The sequence below is a fragment of the Dendrobates tinctorius genome, unplaced genomic scaffold, assembly GCF_039654945.1.
Source record: "Dendrobates tinctorius isolate UK_male_01 unplaced genomic scaffold, ASM3965494v1 ptg000030l, whole genome shotgun sequence".
In the NCBI taxonomy this organism is placed as follows: Eukaryota; Metazoa; Chordata; class Amphibia; order Anura; family Dendrobatidae; genus Dendrobates; species Dendrobates tinctorius.
In genome coordinates, this window is record NW_027361698.1 from 46813365 (window position 1) to 46833908 (window position 20544).

The following is a 20544-nucleotide window of genomic DNA, read 5'->3' on the forward strand; positions in this document are numbered from 1 at the left end:
GGATGATGGCCCTAATCGCTACACGCTCTCCCCACCAGAGCTGGTACATCCGGACTATAAGATGCACCCCCCCAATTTCCTCCATATTTTGGGAGGAAAAAAGTGCGTCTTACAGTCTGAAAAATACAGTATTTTGTTAGTTTTTTTTTCGTAGGGCAGTGATTAAAGGAAAGTATAGTAAATAAAAGTGTAAAAATTTCTGCTAATTTTGCCAGCGCAAAATTGTACTGCGGAAGGGTTGAGAAAATGTACTTGTGATCAAATCTTGTACAAATTACATAGATATCAAGAGCTTCCAAAAGGTAATTATGCCAAACTATGGTACATTGGGTAGTAAAAAAAAAAAGTGACATTCATCCAAGTAGTCGCTGTTTTGCAGGTCTATATTACAGCTCTACATAGTATATTACACCACTCTAGGGGCAGATACTGAGAGCTTGGGGCTACTGTGCAAGAAATGTCTAGGCGCCCCTCCTTCCCTGCCATGAAGCTTATAGAGTTCACAGGGCACCATTGCAAAAGTTCTATTTGGATCTCCCCACACCTCAAAAATAAAGATTATTCCCCAAATAAATCAAATGTTCCCCAATCTCGATGATAAGGGATAACTTAGAAATGGAAATACTCTCGCGCGCTCTCTCTCGCACACATACAGTATATACTTGCTGTGTTTCTATAACGGTACAATTTAGGAAATGAGCTGTTACAGGTGCTGACCAGAGGCGTTGCCTGGAATCTGGGGGCGACTCCTATTAGAACACCACACGCTGAGCAGCCAATCCCAAGATGGTGGACCCATAAACTGATATTCTCATAACATAATTCACGTAATAAGTCATTATTCATCCAAAAATGTATTTCATGTTTATTTGTACTGACTCCTTACTCCAATATACCATAGTATGTGTAAAGGCGATGGGTCCTCTTTAATGTGACGTCTCTAAACTTTTGAATGCATATGTCCAACTGTTCAATGTTTCAGTACTTTGTGCACAACTTGCTTTTCTCTAACAAGGAGCTTAATGGCAAATTTCACAACGGGTGTTTGATTCAAGAATCGCCCGATACATTTAGGGGTTCAATTAGAATTCTGTAATGCTGTAGATAAGCCTCCGATGTAACCTGAAAGATAAGAAAAACACGTTATATTATACTCACCGGAGTGGGCGGTCCGGTGGGTGTTGCGGTCCGGTCCGACGCCTCCCTTCATGCGTTGACGTCCTCTTCTCCCGTCCTGTAATGGCTGCGGCGCAAGCGCACTGCTCTGCCCTGTTGAGGGCAGAGCAGAGTCCTGCAGTGCACAGGCGTCGGGAGAGTTCCAGAGCCTGCGCACTGCAGAATTCTGCTCTGCCCTCAACAGGGCAGTGCGCTTGCGCCGCAGCCATTACAGGACAGGAGAAGAGGACGTCATCACATGAAGAAGGGAGGCGTCGGACCGGACTGCCCACCCCGGTGAGTATAATCGAACTCGTTTTTCTTATCTTTCAGGTTACATCGGGGGCTTATCTACAGCATTACAGTATGCTGTAGATAAGCCCCCGATGTCTATGCCAGCAGCTGCAAGCCAAAAAAAAGGGTGACAGATTCCCTTTAAACAGTCGTCCTCCTGCTGTTGACATTTTGACATCATGAGACCAAGACGATGATTAACAATTGAGCCTTATAAATCCAAAATCCTAATTGGTATACTGTAACCTCCACTATCAATCATAAATCCCAACAATAAACCATTCAGAAGAGATAAAGAAGCATAAACAGAAAAAGTTAAAATATAAATAGATTATTCATAATCAAATATTAAACCAATAAATTAAAATATAAACAAGGATATTTCACTAAAGACAAAAAAGCAAGGGGCACAGTAATGTAATGCCGACCAGCGTCTCTCCATCTTCAGATGTGCTCCACTCCTGGCAACCAGAATGGTGTCCCTCAGAGGATCAGTGCGTTCCTGAAAAAACACTCAGAAATGCCCTTTAATGTGTGAACTGGTTCCTGCCGTTTAAGTGGTTTTCCACTTTCAGGAAAGTGAACACCAATGCTCTAAAATCACAAAGCGATCAGGTACTCTCCTTCCTCGGGTCCAGTGCCGGCTCCCTGGTGTTGCTCTGGTCTCGGTGTTGTAGCTGCAGTAGTGACGTCATGTCTCCAGTGAGCATCATCACCGCTGCTGCCAATCACTGATCTCGGGTGGACTGCACAAGCTCTTCAGCTCAGTGTTATGGCTGCGGTGACGCTGCACCGAGGAGGGTGCGCAGTGCGCTCCTTCTGTTTTATGTAGTATACAGTGTTTGGGGTCCAATTTCCTAATTGAAAATGCCAAACTTTGTGTACAATATAGGGTTGTACCTGTACATAACCTTAAAATGAGCATGTCCCTAATACAAAATGTACGTCATGTGGCAGTGAAGCAGAAGGATTGCATTAGTATCTAAAGGTCATTCATGAGGCATAAAAAATACACAGTAGCATCTCTGCTTGTGAGGGATATAGAATAAGCTCCAATCCTCCAGAGCCTTGTAGTCAAAGGCAGCTGTTAATGAGCTGGAAGCGGCGAGTGCACGCCGTACAGAACCGTTCAGGCTACGTTCACACAACCATGTTTTCGGGACGCATATTGTCCGTGAAAAACACATGGCCTGATCAGCACTAGGGCCCATGTTATTCGGTTAGGTGTCTGCTGAAGCTGTGCCACACTTCTAATGTAGGAGATCGCAGCTCTGCCTCCCTGACTGTATACTTCTGGTATATTGGCTTATGTAGGAGACTATAGCGAAGATTATCAGTGTCCTACCAAGACTATAGAGACGCTGTAGGCTTTAGCGGGTTTTGTCTGGCTGTACTGATGCATTGGGTATGAGGTGGGGAACCTTTTTTCTGCCATGGGTTATTCAGATATTTATAACCTCATTCGTGGCCCATTCAAAATTATCAACTTAAGGCCCCGTTCACACGATCGGTATTTATAATCCAAACCCAGGCGTGGGTGAAAAATGCAGAAGTTGTGACGTGTTTCTGTTATACTTTCCTGCTGACTATTCCTCTCTTGATTTTTGGCTTACAAATACTCATATAGAGTACTGATCATGGCCTAAAAATGATCCCGCTATATTTGGTCAAACATGTAATTAACTGGCCCCTAATGTGACGGCTGGAATTCCCCTTTGGTGGGACATGTGATATTAGGTGGTATTGATGGTGTTGGTACTCGCAGTTGCTATTCCAGGTTTCGTTGATCTGAAGTGCAGTCAACCCTAATTTTGGAAAGAACTTGCGGCAGTAAGTTCTGAACACAGATATATATATTATACTGCAGGTCTCCTCAGTGAGAAATTCGTCATTGCTCACGAAACATTATAGAACTTGTGCAGTGGAAGGTCTGCTGTATACATAACAGAGGAGACACTGAGACTGCTGTATACATAACAGAGGAGACACTGAGACTGCTGTATATACATCACATAGGAGCCTGCGACTGCTACCTTCTCGATTAGGGTGGGAGCGCCAAGTGTGCTAACTCCTCCTTCAAAGAACGTTGGCATTGGCTAGCGTCAGGACCTAATCCTTCGTTGCCTGCACCATAGTGTTCAGTAGTGAATGTTGCATGCGTTTGCTTGCAGTCTAAGAAAGACTTTAAGGATGCAAACAGTGGTGCCCGGGAATCTGCGGAGGTTCCCCACCCCTGGATTAGATGATCTCTAGCAAAGCATAGAGGAGAACGGAGCAGAAACGTCTTTCATTCAAGATGAAGTCTAAGGCTATGTTCACACTAGATGGTTTTTGCTTTCCTTTCTGCAGGAAAACCTGCTATCTTGGCAGAAAAAAAGCTGTGTTTTTTGCTGTGTTCGTCATGTTACATTTGTCTCTTGTGCATGCTGATAGTTTAGTGACCAAAAAAACCTTCTACTTCATAAGGATTTAGCACAAAAACCGCACAAGGCTATGTGTGCACACTGCGTATTTTATGCATTTTCGCTGCGTTTTTTTGAGTAAATGGTCCAAAAATTGAATCCTATGCAAGGTAATTCAATGACAACCCTGAAGTGTTGTGCACATGATCAGTAAATTTCCACTCAAATTTTCAGTGGTTTTTTTTTTTTTTTTTTTTTTTTTTTTTGCCACATGTCAATTCTTTTTGTGTTTTTGACCCATTGAATGTACAGGAAAAAAAATGCATGCAAAAACGCACTAAGAACGCAGCGTGTTTTTGCTGTCGAGAAATGCAGAAACCTTGCCGAAATTTCTGCAAGCAAATATGTACCGTGTACACGTAGCCCAAAAAAAATACCTGTGTCTTTTCATCACTCATTATTTTCAATGGGTGAAAAAACACTGAAAGAAGGGCCACGCACTAATCTGCAAAATCCAGGCAAAGCACAAGATACTGAGTACAAAAAACAAAGTGTGTGTATGAGATTTCTGATATCTCATAGGCTTTGCTGTTAACTGGAAAATGGAGCTGACAATTTTGCATAAAAAAGCAGCAAAAATGCCACGTGTGAACATGGCAAAGTAATATTTCTGCATCACTTGGCAGCAAAAAACGAAGCTGTAAAAAGTCGCATTTCTGGTGGCGTTTGATAGCCTTAAGCGATGCCAATTAAGGCTATGTGCACACGTAGAGTAAATGGAGGCAAACATTTCTGCATCTCTTGGCAGGAAAAATGCAGCTGTAAAAACGGGCATTTTGGTGCATTTTTTGCCTGCGTTTTGACTGATTTGAGTGACGTCAATAAAAAATTTTATTTCTATAGCGCCGACATATTCCGCAGCACTTTACATTTCAGAGGGGACTTGTACAGACAATAGACATTACAGCATAACAATAATCACATAGATTATAACAAATACCAAGAGGAGTGAGGGCCCTGCTCGCAAGCTTACAGTCTATGAGGAAAGAGGTAGACACGAAAGTTGGGTGGTAACAGTTGCCCTGTTGTATGGACCAGCCATAATGTTAAGTGTGTAACAGTACAGACACAGAGGGCTAATGGATGCATAAAGCATGTGGGAACATGATGCGGGGAACCTGGTTATGGTAAAACTTTTGGCTGTGCCACACAGGGATAGATTAGGTTAATGTGTTAAGGCGATAGGCCAGTCTGAATAAATGCGTTTTCAGGGCACGCTTAAAATTGTGGGGATTGGGGACTAATCGTATTGACCTGGGAAGTGCATTCCAAAGAATTGGCGCAGCACGTGTAAAGTCTTGGAGACGGGAGTGGGAGGTTCTGACTATTGAAAATGCTAACCTCAGGTCATCAGCAGAACGGAGGGCGCAGGTAGGATGGTATACTGAAACAAGGGAGGAGATGTAGGGTGGTGCTGAGCTATGGAGGGCTTTGTGGGTGAGGGTAATAAGTTTGTACTGTATTCTGAAGTGGATGGGTAGCCAGTATAATGACTGGCACAAGGTAGAGGCATCGGTGTAACGATTGGTGAGGAATATGATCCTGGCTGAAGCATTCAAGACAGATTGGAGAGGGGAGAGTTTGGTAAGAGGGAGACCGATTAGAAGAGAGTTACAATAGTCCAGACGAGAATGAATAAGAGAAATAGTAAGAGTTTTTGCATAGTCAAAAGTAAGAAAAGGTCGAATTCTAGAAATGTTTTTGAGGTGCAGATGACAAGAGCGAACCAGTGATCGTATGTGGGGGGCAAAGGAAAGCTCGGAATCAAGTATGACCCCAAGACAGCGGGCATGTTGCTGGGGAGTAATAGTGGAACCACACAGAAATGGCAATGTCGGGTATTGGTACGTTAGTAGAAGGAGGAAACCCAAGGAGTTCAGTCTTTGACAGGTTCAGATTTAGGCTGAGTGCAGAGGGACTTTTTAGCCCTGCGGATTTTTCTGTGCAGAATGGAAGAAATCCGCAGGTCAAATGACCTGCATTTTTCCTGCAGATTTCTTCCATTTTTCCTGCGGTTTTCCACTGCGGAGTCCCTCCTGCGGATTTGGAGACAGGGGAGGTGGAAAACCGCACAAAAGAAGTAACATGCTGCGGATTTTGTACCGCAGGAAAACCGCGTGGAAAAATCCACAGCGTCAGTGATGAAAAGCGCACAGAGAATTGACATGCTACAGATTTGGTGCAGAAAATAATCTGCAAGTCAGAAGTGCTCATCGTGTGCATGAGATGTCAGGTTTCTCATTCACTTTGCTGGCATCTGGATTGCTTCAGGTTTTGCTAGCATATCTGCAGGGCAAAAAACGCACCAAGTCTGCAACGTGTGCACAAGAATATAGTAGACCTCTCCAATGTAGATTCTCATATATCGCGGCATTTTAGGATTGTTGATATGTGATTTATAGGGGTTGTTGGAGGCACCACACAGCTGACGTTCCCTCATCTGACTGTTCACGTGGCTATGAGTGGGGTTAGTCTGCGATGTGTCGTCACAGCCGTTTGTCACTCTCCCATATTGTTGGCATGTCGCTGGTCATAGGGGTGAAAGAGGCCTGCTATATTGTTACATCAGTGGTCATGTGCAGAATGCAGACTGGGCAGAATGCTAGTGACAGCAGAACGGTAACCTGCCTGTTTTGCCCAGTGATGTCCTCTGGCCCAGAGCGGTCACTGACTGCTTCTTCCGATGCGTTGCCGGCTTTCAGGGTCATCACGTTGACAGAGCAACTCCTTTTCCGCTCTGCTTTTTCAACACGGATTCCTTGCTGATGTCATGTTGATAGAGATGAGCCGGCTGTTAATCTAACTGCAGGGAGTTGGCTGTCAATCAGCATGATGTCAGCAGTGATTCTTCACCGACAGTTCTTGGCTCCCATAGCCATAATCAAAAATGAAAACCTCATAAAAAATGCAAGTTTCAGACTAAACCTTTTTCATACGGGGTCCAGCAGAGCTCCTGTAAAAGGGAATATGTCATCAGGTTTTTGCTATGTAATGTAGACACCCCGATGCGCGTTTCGCTCCTCGCTTCCTTGAATAATTGAGTTTCTGGCACCTATTTGTTTACATTTTCCCTGCTCTACTGCCACGGCTGTTTTCTGTTCGCCTGTTATTGCTGCTCCTATGCATTTCACTTTTTGTATTTTTGTATCACAACCGTGTCATGTCCTGTCTTTAATTTTTGATTATTTAATAAAGTGAATTTTCCTTGAATTTAACAGGATGTGTTCATATTGTGTGTGTGTGTGTGTGTGTATATATATATATATATATATATATATATATATATATATATATATATATATATATATATACAGTGCCTACAAGTAGTATTCAACCCCCTGCAGATTTAGCAGGTTTACACATTCGGAATTAACTTGGCATTGTGACATTTGGACTGTAGATCAGCCTGGAAGTGTGAAATGCACTGCAGCAAAAAAGAATGTTATTTCTTTGTTTAATTTTTTTTTTAAATTGTGAAAAGTTTATTCAGAGGGTCATTTATTATTCAACCCCTCAAACCACCAGAATTCTGTTTGGTTCCCCTAAAGTATTTAGAAGTATTTCAGGCACAAAGAACAATGAGCTTCACATGTTTGGATTAATTATCTCTTTTTCCAGCCTTTTCTGACTATTTAAGACCCTCCCCAAACTTGTGAACAGCACTCATACATGGTCAACATGGGAAAGACAAAGGAGCATTCCAAGGCCATCAGAGACAAGATCGTGGAGGGTCACAAGGCTGGCAAGGGGTACAAAACCCTTTCCAAGGAGTTGGGCCTACCTGTCTCCACTGTTGGGAGCATCATCCGGAAGTGGAAGGCTTATGGAACTACTGTTAGCCTTCCACGGCCTGGACAGCCTTTGAAAGTTTCCTCCCGTGCCGAGGCCAGGCTTGTCCGAAGAGTCAAGGCTAACCCAAGGACAACAAGGAAGGAGCTCCGGGAAGATCTCATGGCAGTGGGGACATTGGTTTCAGTCAATATCATAAGTAACGTACTCCACCGCAATGGTCTCCGTTCCAGACGAGCCCGTAAGGTACCTTTACTTTCAAAGCGTCATGTCAAGGCTCGTCTACAGTTTGCTCATGATCACTTGGAGGACTCTGAGACAGACTGGTTCAAGGTTCTCTGGTCTGATGAGACCAAGATCGAGATCTTTGGTGCCAACCACACACGTGACGTTTGGAGACTGGATGGCACTGTATACGACCCCAAGAATACCATCCCTACAGTCAAGCATGGTGGTGGCAGCATCATGCTGTGGGGCTGTTTCTCAGCCAAGGGGCCTGGCCATCTGGTCCGCATCCATGGGAAGATGGATAGCACGGCCTACCTGGAGATTTTGGCCAAGAACCTCCGCTCCTCCATCAAGGATCTTAAGATGGGTCGTCATTTCATCTTCCAACAAGACAACGACCCAAAGCACACAGCCAAGAAAACCAAGGCCTGGTTCAAGAGACAAAAAATCAAGGTGTTGGAGTGGCCTAGTCAGTCTCCTGACCTTAACCCAATTGAAAACTTGTGGAAGGAGCTCAAGATTAAAGTCCACATGAGACACCCAAAGAACCTAGATAACTTGGAGAAGATCTGCATGGAGGAGTGGGCCAAGATAACTCCAGAGACCTGTGCCGGCCTGATCAGGTCTTATAAAAGACGATTATTAGCTGTAATTGCAAACAAGGGTTATTCCACAAAATATTAAACCTAGGGGTTGAATAATAATTGACCCACACTTGTATGTTTAAAATTTATTAAAATTTAACTGAGCAACATAACTTTTTGGTTTGTAAGATTTATGCATCTGTTAATAAATCCTGCTCTTGTGTGAAGTTTGAAGGCTCTAACTTATTTGCATCTTATCAAACCTGCTAAATCTGCAGGGGGTTGAATACTACTTGTAGGCACTGTGTATATATATATATATATATATATATATATATATATATATATATATATATATATATATATATATTATTTTTTTTTTGAGGGATTTAAGCTCTCATTTTCTCTAGATGTTTTGATAGCAAGAACCTGCTTGCACATTTCCTTTAATCACTGTTCAATGCAGATTTGAAGATTGAAAATGTTGAAAAAACTTGTGGATGTTTTGCAACACTAGAAAATGATGCCAACCATAGTAAGCATACACTTTGTGATCTGCTGCAAAGCTGACCAGCTATAATATAGTGCTACAGTATGTGGACTGAAGGCCAGAAGACCGCGTGACCGAGATCAGGTGCAGGAGAACCTCCAACTTCAGCACTGTGACCTTCACAAAGCCAGAACTCTAACAAAATGCCTAGAGAAGCTACTTACACATTTCGGAGTGAACCAGGTCCTTGGTCATACCCGGCTAAGGACCTTGGATTAATCTTGAATGTGTAGGAGGCTTTGCCATATGTTTGTAGTGTGCTTCAGGAAAGTTCTGGTTTGGTGGAGACTGCATTGCTGGATTTTAATGTTCTGCTGTAGAATTTTTATCGAAAGTGAGTCAATTAAGTGTCCCATGTACCAACAAAGAATGATTTATAGGAAAATGCAAGGAATGGTTAACTGGTTATTACCAGAAATGCAGAGATTCTCTGCTATCACAGCCGTATCAGTCAAATTATCTTCATTTCTATGGTCATTGATGATGAAAAACAATGGTGGCACGAGTGGATCTAGTGGGGGAGATAAGAAGAAAATGATGACAAGTGGTGATGCCCATGGGTGCCGGAGCCATTAGTAGGCCATCTTTACACTCTCAATACTTCTGCAATTCACCTTGAAACCTCAGTAAAGCTGTAAAACATCGCAAATATTTGACAGATCACATGAACATTAATGCCCCTACCTTCTACTATTTAGCTAAGTATGCCCATGTAAATTCACTGTGACATTTCTCCCCGACCTTTCCCATCGTAATATAGCGATTTCGTTGTTAGCATAAGCCCATCTCAGCATGAAATTAAACAAAGGAATTCTTCACTTCCCTCTGTGCTTATATCGCTTTCTACTAATATTTATCCATCCATCATTCATGAACTACAGTACTTGCTTAAATCCCTGCTTTTATATTCTTCTCAGCCAGAGACGACTCCAGTGGCAGCACAGGCCTGGCATTCCAATGAGCTGGGCCTCCTGCACGCAGCGTGGTCCCACTGCTCTATTACAAGTTACACTTTCCACCATGCTCAGTACGAGTATATGTAGGGCCAAAGATGGGAGCACCACCTGCCAAACAGAGAAGGAGAATGGCTGCCAGAGAAATCACTGTATTGGTTAGGCCAGGTTCAGACTACCACCTCCATGTTACAGACCCCATTGTGGGTTCAGTCTGAAACCCCCAAAAGTAGGATTCAGTTATTCCCCTACCGAGACATTGGGGCCAATCCATCACCGCTCTTACGCCAGAAATCTGATGGCAAGACTTTAAAAAGCTTGTAAAATTGCACAAGTGACAGGATTGCTATGTTCTTAGACATCGAGGCCCTTTTTGCTCTGAGGCGTGGTGTCATTATCCATCCTTCGCTTCATTTTTTTTTTGTCTTGCTCTTGTACCAGAATATATTTTTTTGTGGCTTTAGCGGCTGTCGCTCAATTTTTTTTTTTTTTTTTTGCTGATACAAAAGGGACCCTCTTTATAAATGTGCCGTATAGCGTTCTTATCTGTGTAAAATGTTAAATCAGGCATACATTACATGTTGCTTTATTATCGCAGGAAAGTCAGGTACTTATCAGTCTTACATGGCATTCTCCCAAATAAAGAAGCTGTTCCCAACCTTTAGATCTCCTTCAGCTCAGAGAGAGCTATAAAACATTTTGAAATGTATAAGTGATCTTCCCTTTAAGAACGATTGCGTTTGGCTTTCACGTTTATGGAGCAGTTATTTTTTATTCCCCCCCCATCTGTTTCCTTCTGCCATTCTGTAAATTGCCTCTTCAGAGAGGAAGAGAACTAGAACTCTAGTGCCACCTATTGGTAGCAATCCTAAAAGTCAATGTCTACCTTTTAACGAGCCTTGTCACATGACTTGGGATAAAAGCCAAAGCAGAATCTCAATTTTCAGTGTTTTGGGGTACTGCCCCTCGTCAGTGCAAAGTGTGAGATCTGGTTTGGCTGTGTGAGGGGCGTCTGACCGGTATCCAAGAAGTATTTCTCTTTGTGGAGATTGACATGCTAAGCATGCCGAGATGAGGAGACTTAAAGCCGCAATGCTCCTCTGGGAAATATGCAAATTGCCTCTTCAGAGAGGAAGAGGACTAGAACTCGGCATGCTTAGCATGTCAATCTCTGCAAGAAGAAACGATACTTCTTGCGCTTCTGCCACTAACCATTTATTCTATACCTGAAGGATAGAAAAGACTTGTGGTGTCCCTCAGTAGAACGGCATCTTACTGGCGCCCGGCTAGCAGAGGAATCGCATGTGGTGTCACTTTCTGCTATCTGTCACTCTATCTGTGATGCCACATCACAAGCTCCTGCAGCTGTATATGTGCCGCTGTTTGCATATATTCTGAGTCACAATTTTCACGGGGGGGGCAGGTAAAAGAAAGAGGACCATGTCGTTCTCCAAGACTGCTAGCTAATTCATGCTTCCCGAACCATGGGAGCTTTAGGCTCTCTAATGGGTAAAGCACTATGTGGCACTCGGAGAAAACCTATTTAAAGAGAATCTACCACCAGCTTTTTGATACCCCATCAGAGGGTAGATTCTTGCATGTGTCACTTACTGGGGTTCTTGCTGTAGTTTTGATAACAATTTGTTTTATTTGTGCAGCTCTGTGATCATCACTGACAGGACTGCATACTTAGTGCTTATCTCTGGTTGTTCTTGCCACTGATTTGTAACTTTCTGCCTAGGCACAGTTTAAGGATAAAGCTATTAATTAATGATGTATGCGGGGATAGAGAGAACCCATCACTGAGAAGATTAGTCGAGCGGCAACAGATAAAACATTAAAACTACAGCAAGAAGTCCATTTAATTGACATCACGATAAAATCGGGGTTTCTGTTCATATTTTTCTCTTTAGGCTGTGTGCCCACGTAGCGATTTTTAAGCGTTTTTGCCGCGATTTTCGGTGCGAAAACGTTTAAAAATCGTGTACAGAACGCACCCCATGCATTCCGCACATACTGTGCTAATGCTGCGTTTTTTTCCGCTGCGGAATCGCATCGCGGAAAAAATTGCAGCATGCTCATTCTTTTGTGCGGAATTGCAAACAATTGCCGCGATTCCGCACCCATAGGAATGCATGAGAATCGCTTACTTCCCGCATGTGGCTATGCCCACCATGCGAGAAGTTAAGCGTCTCATGTGCGGTTGGTACCCACGGTGTGGAGGAATGGAGACTGTCCTCCAGGCCCTGGGTACCATACCCCTGTAAAAAAAGAATAAAAAATCGGGGTATATATTTACCTTCCGGCGTCCCGCGCTGCATTCCTGGCCTAAGCGTTCCCAGCTTAGGCCGGGAATTTTACGGGTATATGAATTTTATATGAATATTTACGGGTATATGAATTTTACGGGTGCTTCTCACAAAATTAGAATATCATCAAAAAAGGTAATTTATTTCAATTCTTCGATACAAAAAGTGAAACTCATAGTCATTACAGATAGTGATCTATTTCACGTGTTAATTTCTGTTAATGTTGATGATTATGGCTTGCAGCCAATGAAAACCCAAAAGTCATTATCTCAGTAAATTAGAATACTTTATAACACCAGCTTGAAAAATGACTTTAAAATCCGAAATGTTGGCCTACTGAAATGTATAATCTGTAAATGCTCTCACTACTTGGTCGGGGCTCCTTTTGCATCAGTTACTGCATTAATGTGGCGTGGCATGGAGGTGATCAACCTGTGGCACTGCTGAGGTGTTATGGAAGCCCAGGTTGCTTTGATAGCCGCCTTCAGCTTGTCTGCATTGTTGGGTCTGGTGTTTCTCCTCTTCCTCTTGACAATACCCCAAAGATTCTCTATTAGGTTAATGTCAGGCGAGTCTGCTGGCCAGTCAAGCACATGAGATAATTGATGCAAAAGAAGCCCCGACCCATTCCCAGGTCTGAAACTGGCGAATCCCCGCAGACTGCAGAATTACTGGCTCTGACCGGACAACCCTTTTCAAAAACCATTTAGTATTGGGGACACAGAGTTCTCCATGTACATTAAAAATGTGAAAACTGTTTAGTGTTTTTATATGCTAAATTATGAGCGCCTCAAGTTGAAGGCTCAAAACCTCAGTCTTCTCTGCTGAGATTCTGATGAATGTTTTGACCAGCTTTCAGGTCCTGATACTACACAAAGAGGCAGTGTGTTTCAGGTGTGCATTAAAATACATCCACAGGTGTATCTTTAACTCAGATGTTGCCAAAAAACGGAGATTAGACCTACCGGTAATGTTATTTCCAGGAGTCCAGCCTTGACAGCACGATGGGGTTGTCCTTTCATCTTTACAGGGACATGAAATGCACGAGAGGTTAAAAGTCCCCTCCCACACTCCAGTGATTTTTTTCCAAGTACCACACCAGTATGGATGCAATTATTTATTTAGATTTAGTACAAGCATATTACCACAAATACAAATCAACGATAGGGAACTAGCAGTGCTGTCAGGATGGACTCCTGGAAATAACATTACTGGTAGGTCTAATCTGCGTTTTCCAGGACGTCCTATCCTGACAGCACAATGGGGAATACTAAAGTAGGAATTCGTCTAGGGTGGGGACCACTGCTTGTAGCACCTTACGACCGAAGGCCTGGCTATCCGTTAGCATGTCCAATTTATAGTGAATACAGAAAGTGTTTAGCGTAGACCAGGTGGCGGCCCTGCATATTTGCTCTACTGAGGCTCCGCCCTCTCTGCCCATGACGTCGCTATCACCCTGGTGGAATGGGCCCTAAGCCCCTCTGGTATAGGTAATCCCTCGGCCTCGTATGCTGAGGAAATGATTGATATTATCCATCTTACTAGGGTGTGTGTAGATGCACCTCTAGCCCTATTTTTACCACCGTACTGGATAAACCGTTTTGTGTCCTGTCGCCACTCTCGCGTGACCTCTAAGTAGCGTGTGACCGCTCGTCTGACGTCCAACAAGTGAAAAAGTTTTTTTATCGTTTTTTGGGAATGGGCAAAATGAGGGTAGGACTATTTAGATTCTGGGGAGATACTACCTTAGGAAGGAATCCTGGGTTTAGTTTTAGTATTATACGGTCCTCGAAGATCTGCATGTAGGGATTCTGGACTGACAGGGCCCGGATCTCACCTAGATACTTGGCTGAGGTGATGGCTACTAAAAAGACGGTTTGTGTGTAAGCCTTATGATGTCTACTTCAGATATTGGCTCATATGGGGGCCTGCATAGAGCGTTAAGTACCAGATTTAGGTCCCACGGGGGGACTGTTTTCCTTAACGTGGGTCTTAATCTCTGGATGGCCTTTGTGAACCGTGCTATCCAAGGATGAGAAGCCAAGGAGAAATCAAGGAAAGTACTTAAAGCTGCTATCTGGACTTTCAATGTGCTTGGACTTAAACCCTTATTAAATCCTGCCTGCAGGAAGTCAAGAATCTGAGTGATATTTGGCCGAGACAGGTCTATGGGGGTACTACCACCTTCCGAGCAGAACTTCTTCCAAATTTTATAATATATAGCACTCGTAACTGGCTAGCCTGCACATGGGTGCATCAGCGCGGGCAGACGCAGTGGACAGGCGGCGCGTGGCTCTCGGCTCCCGCCGCATCGTCCAGAGGCGCTAGAGCGTCAGCGGCCGCGTCACTTCCAGGTGCCCAATGATGACTTCCGGCGGCGCCACGACATGGGCGCATCAGAGCGGGCAGACACGGTGGACACGCGGCTCAGGTCTCCTGACTGGAGGTAGGATAAAACTGGGGAGGGGGGCGACCATACAGGTGCGCTGTAATCACTCTCCACCATGGAAAACGCCGCACAGCCCGAGCAGCCAGCGTCCGTAAGTAGGGCACTGGAGTGTGGGGTGGGCTGTATATTCTAAAAAGGACAGGAGCTTTAATAAAACTCCTGTGCTTTGTATTAAGGCGAAGACGGCACCGACTCCTACAGCGTCGACATCCAGGAGACCCAAATGCTCCATCTGTGCCATCAAATTTCCAGGGTCATGGAAAAAACCCCTGCGTGAGGACTGCACCCTGAAGAACAGTAGGGGCGAACAAGCCTCTTTCCTGGCAGAAATGCGCACAATGGTCAGAGGAGGAGGTCCAGGCCTCCGTCTCCGGACTGCTGCCAGTTCAGCCTTCCAGCCAGCCGCAGGCTAAGTGACCAAGATGGGAGTCCGATCAGTCATCAGACGATGAGCCGAATACGGACTCCGAGGGGGAGGGCAAGATCACTTCAGAACCCCCGGAAATAGGGAAAAGATACCTCTTCTCCTCGGAAAACACGGACGATTCCGTTGGTGTTGAGAACCTGTGCCGTGTCCTCCCGGATCTATCTTAATTGCCAACTTTTGGCTGGCCCAAAAGGCCATGGTTTTCCTGGCTGAGGAAAATGTCCATCACAAATCCATGGGTTCTTCCGGAACTCCCAGATCTCTCCCAATGACCAATCTTCCATCCACGAGCGTCCAGTCTACATCTGACAGCGTGGAATTTGGGAGGGCCCTGTTGATGGGGAAAGGGTTTTCTCACAATTTAGTGGCCATTCTACTTCAGAGTAGGAAAGTATCCACAACAAAGATATAAACCAGAACCTGTCTGCCTCTAATGCAGAGATTGGGGGAGAGGTTCAGATAGGGCAGGTTTTGGAATTCCTACAAAGGGGCCTAGAGATGGGACTATCCACGAACACCCTCAAAGTGCAGCTATCAGCTCTGGGGGCCCTATATAATTGGGATCTCGCTGGCAATTATTCAGTTATTGGGTAGCAAGGTTTCTTAGAGCATCGTCTAGGTCTAGACCCATCCTTTAAAGAAAGAATCGTGCCTTGCGATCTAAACCTAGTTCTAACAGCGTTGACAATCTCCTTTCAAGCCTATTGATTCTCCCCAATAAAAGTGCTTTCCCTTAAGACTCCCCTTCTTGTTGCATTAACATCAGCCTGTAGGGTTAGTGACATTCAGGCCCTTTCCAGACTTCCACCATAACCCTATCTTCCAGCAACTGGGTATATCTTGAAGCCAGATCCGTCTTACCTACCGAAAGTAGCCTCTAAATTTCACAGACTGCAGGAGATTGTTCTTCCTTCTTTCTGTGCCTACCCTGGGAATCAGAATGAAGAAAGGCTCCATTAACTAGATGTCAGGAGATGCCTACTCAGATATGTTTCTGTGACTGACCCTTGTAAAAGGGATCATTCTTTATTTGTATCCTTTCAGGGGGCTAGGAAGGGGCTTAAGATTTCAAAATGCACTTTAGCTAGATGGATCAGGGAGGTGATTTCTTTTAGCTTATACAGCAAGTGGTAAGGCAGTTCCAGAGGATCTGAAGGCTCACTCCACGCGAGTTATGGCGACTTCCTGGGCGGAGAGATCAGAGGTGTCAATTGAGCAGATATGCAAGGCGGCTACATAGTCTTGTACCATGTTTTTTTAAGCATTATAGGCTTGATATGGGTACCTCCTCCGATCTCACATTTGGGAGAAGGGTGCTTCAGGCTGTGGTCCCTCCCTAGTTTTCTTACCTCTCTGTAATTCTCTCGTGGTGCTGTCATGGGAGACCGAATAAAGTCTTAGGTACTTACTGGTAACGGTATTTTTCGGAGCGCATGACAGCATCCTCCTATTCCCTCCATTCACGTGTGGGAAAAATTATTTGGTGTACTGTATAAGGCTACTTATCTTGGATGTCCTCTTGTGCTCTGTAATCTAACTGAAGCGGGAGAGAGGTGTGCCGCCCTTTTTATGTCTGTAGGTTTCCTGTCCTTGAAGGGCGGATGCCCTCTCTCGTTGAAAAATACCTTTACCGGTAAGTAACTAAGACTTTTCTCACTTAACTAACTTTAGACTATTTAGTGCTGATGCATCACACATAAATCTTATTCACAAAATGGGTGAATACTTTTTGAAGCCACTGTATGTAATTCAGAGCAGTTTAGCACTTTTAATGTTTCTTTTGCAATTTTCAGCCACAATTGGACTCCTCTATGAACTTTTCATTCCTTCAATTGTTGTAATAAGTTTAGAAATTCTGAGTGATACTAATGTAGTTTTCTAAAACCTCATATTATGTTTTTTCTCTGTTTTTAGATGGAATTTACTATTGAACATGAATGGAACAGTGCCCACGTGCCACATGAGCCTGTGAAATTCTGTCTACAGCCAGCGCCTGAGGGCCTGCAGTTGCAGGTTTCTGCCCCATTTTTTAATGACCCTCCGGCTCCTCAAGGCCCAGCCGGAGAACCCTTCAATGCACTCTGGGACTATGAAGGTTTGTACACAGTATATACAGTACTTGTGTTTGTGTGTAATGTACAATATATAAAATGATGTCATATTTTTATTTGCCTTTTTATTACACGACTTTTACAATGGTAGAGCTATGGCCTAAGCCCTGATAAGGGAAGAAATGAGTGTTAACTGACCCTTACTTACAGGGTAAAGGTTAATGTAAAGACATCATCTGTGCGGAGCTTGTCTTGCTGTCTCCTTTATTTGGATTTCATTGATCATGTCATTCTGTCCTTTTTACTGGATAACATAGGTCAGTAGGTACATACCTGCCATAGTTAAAAGTAAAGAAGGAAGAGCATGACCAGAATCTATAAAGATAGACTTTTATTCAGTGAATATCATGTACATTCCACGGAGAGTCTTAGAGTTCACTGAAGGAAAATACTGAAAACGTACAGTAGTGTTCATTGATTCACCTAACAAAACCTTCTCCGACAAGACATGATCTATTCCATGAGTAACAGCAGTGTGACGTAAGAAAGATTTCTATTAGCAGTGAATGTGAGAGAAAACATTTCTAATGTATGTGAACTTTTACTAGAGACCTTTTAATGTAGTACTCCATTGTAGCCGTGATTCAGACTTGAGAACTTTTCCATACTGTCATTCACAAGTCCTATTTTCTTGTCCGAGTGCTATCCATGGTTTTCACAGATTACACTTGTACCCCATGTATGTTTGTTTTTTTTCTCGGGTCAGATCGTAATCTGCAACACAAGTCCATGGGTCCGTATAAAAATCTGACCAAACGCCGATTTCTGAAGAACGGAGGCAGCGATTAGATCATTAAAGTTGTGATTATTTATTTTTTTTTCTTTTAGGGGGGTTTTGTTCTCTACAAGGCTATGGCCCCTTGTCGTCATTACCCTTGTTTTAAGTCCCTTTTCTGTCTATGTCCTGCGGCATTATACACAAATTAAAAAATTGTCATTGTTTTCTATGGTTTTTTTGGGGACTTTTACTGCAAAAGGTTGAGCGTTTTGAAAAATGGCACAAAAATTGTGCCAAAACATGGATAACTTCACTCTAGAAAGGATCTCAAGGGCACATAAAATAGTATCGCCAGCCGCAAATAACAAATTAATTCCACTATATATCCTACATCAGTCTTACCTGACTCCGATCAGATTACATGGATTTAGCAGATTAACTTCTGATGAAGGCCATAGGTGTGGGGAACCAGAAGCGGATTTCTGGCATCTTATTTGGAATTGTGGTATAATACGAAGACAAGTGATAACTACATTGGAATGGATAGCTGGGATACTTATTGAGTGTCCCAGAGATATGTATCTTGGGTATTGTGGATGAAGAATTGTAGTTGCATTATGATAGGATATTTCTCCTGGAGGTTATATTTATTGCTAGGAATGCAATAGCACTAAGGTGGATGGGCGGCTCCCACTATCAACCAGTGGAAAAAATTAGTTAATATAATACCATATGAGAATATATTATATAGAAATAGAGGATGTCCCCAGAAGTTTCACAGGATTTGAGAGAGATGGTGTGACTCACACTTAACACATTTATCCTCTAATACCATGACTTCGTCAGTTTCACATTACGAGCCCTGATGTGTGTTCCTTCAAACATATGGACTGTGATATATGATATGCATGGACTAAAAGAGTGAACTTCTGATATGGCCCGAATTGGTACGTGTTCTAAATTTTGATAAGAAAATAGCTAATTTAGGTGAGAGGTCAATGCTTCATGACGGAGCTTGTTCTAATACACTATGTTCCAACCCGTCCGTTTTTCTGTATTTGTTCACTCTATTGTTGAGTGTGATGTTACGTTCATGTTATTGTATTAAATGGATAAAGGTAAATGTTTGAATCATTCTGACATTATACTATGATATTACATGCTTGTAACTTTTATCCTGTGGTATCTTTCAATAAAAAGTTTAAAAATAGAAAGGATCTCAAGAACATTTGCGTCAAACTTTGACTTTTCGGCCAGTCTCAATTGAAGAATCGAGTGAAAACATTGGGAAACCCTTAGGCTACTTTCACACATCTGGTGTGATTGTTCCGGCGGGGTGCGGCGGAAAGCCGGACCGCCGGATCAGGCGTGCAGCGGTGACAGCGGATGCCGGTGCGGCGCCTGATCCGGCTTGTAAAACATTTAAAGGAGCCACAGCGGGAGCAAGCGAGAGAGGCAGCACCGGGGAAGCTGGTATGTACGGAGTAGAGAGAAGCAGCACCGGGGAAGCCGGTAAAGGAGCCGCAGCGGGAGCGAGCGAGAGAGGCAGCATCGGGGAAGCCAGCACTGGGGAAGCCGGTATGTACGGGGGGGGAGAGAGCGCGTGCTGCGCCGGGCACTTGTGGGGTTAAAACTCAGTGCCCGCGCATGCGCTGTTGAAAAAGCCGGTCCGGCGCCGCAAAAAAAAGTTGCAGCCAACGCTTTTAGCTGACGCCGGACGGCGCAGGTTTGCCGTTTCCGGCAAAAACTGGAGGCGCTGTATGTCCATCCGGCACGATGCGGAGAGCATTACATTCTATGTGCCAAAACTGGATCCAATTCCGGATCCGGTTTAAACACTTTTCGCCGCATCGTGTCGGATTATCAAAAAAATGGATATGTGAAAGAGGCCTTAAAGGGAATCTGTCATCAATTTTTTTGCTTATCTGCTGCGGCCTCTGGCATCAGGGGCTTATCTACAGCATTCTGTAATGCTGTAGATAAGCCCCCGATGTTACCTGAAAGAGAAGAAAAAAAGAGTTAGATTATACTCACCCAGGGGCGTTACGGGTCCGGAGGGAGTCGCGGTCCGGTCCGGCGCCTCCCATCTTGCAGCGATGACGTCCTCTTCATTCCTGGCCGTTGCGGCGCAGGCGCGTTGCTCTGCCCTGTTGAGGGCAGAGCAGATTACTGCAGTGCGCAGTCGCAGGACCTCTTCCGGCACCTGCGCACTGCAGTAATCTGCTTTGCCCTCAACAGGGCAGAGCAGTGCGCTTGAGCCGTGATGGCCAGGAATGAAGAGGACATCATCGCTGCAAGATGGGAGGCGCCGGACCGGAACGCCCCTGGGTGAGTATAGTCACTTTTTTTTTTTTTTTTTTCTTGTCTTTCAGGTAACATCGGGGGCTTATCTACAGCATTACAGAATGCTGTAGATAAGCCCCTGATGGTGGTGGCCGCAGCTGATAGGCAAGAAAATTTGATGACAGGTTCCCTTTAACTCCAACCCAAAATGGAAAGGTCAATATGGCCAGAA

The 20544-nt window shown here is 44.0% G+C and overlaps 1 protein-coding gene across 7 annotated transcripts in view; it reads left to right on the forward strand.

The window, feature by feature from the left end:
* The window catches only part of CUNH4orf33 (chromosome unknown C4orf33 homolog), a 347568-nt gene that overhangs the window by 13654 nt on the left and 313370 nt on the right, over positions 1-20544 (forward strand). For all 7 annotated transcript variants that reach the window (XM_073572088.1, XM_073572092.1, XM_073572087.1 and 4 more), the window contains exon 2: positions 17115-17295. In XM_073572088.1, the coding sequence (XP_073428189.1) occupies positions 17115-17295 (181 nt within the window). The remainder of the gene's footprint in view (positions 1-17114; positions 17296-20544) is intronic.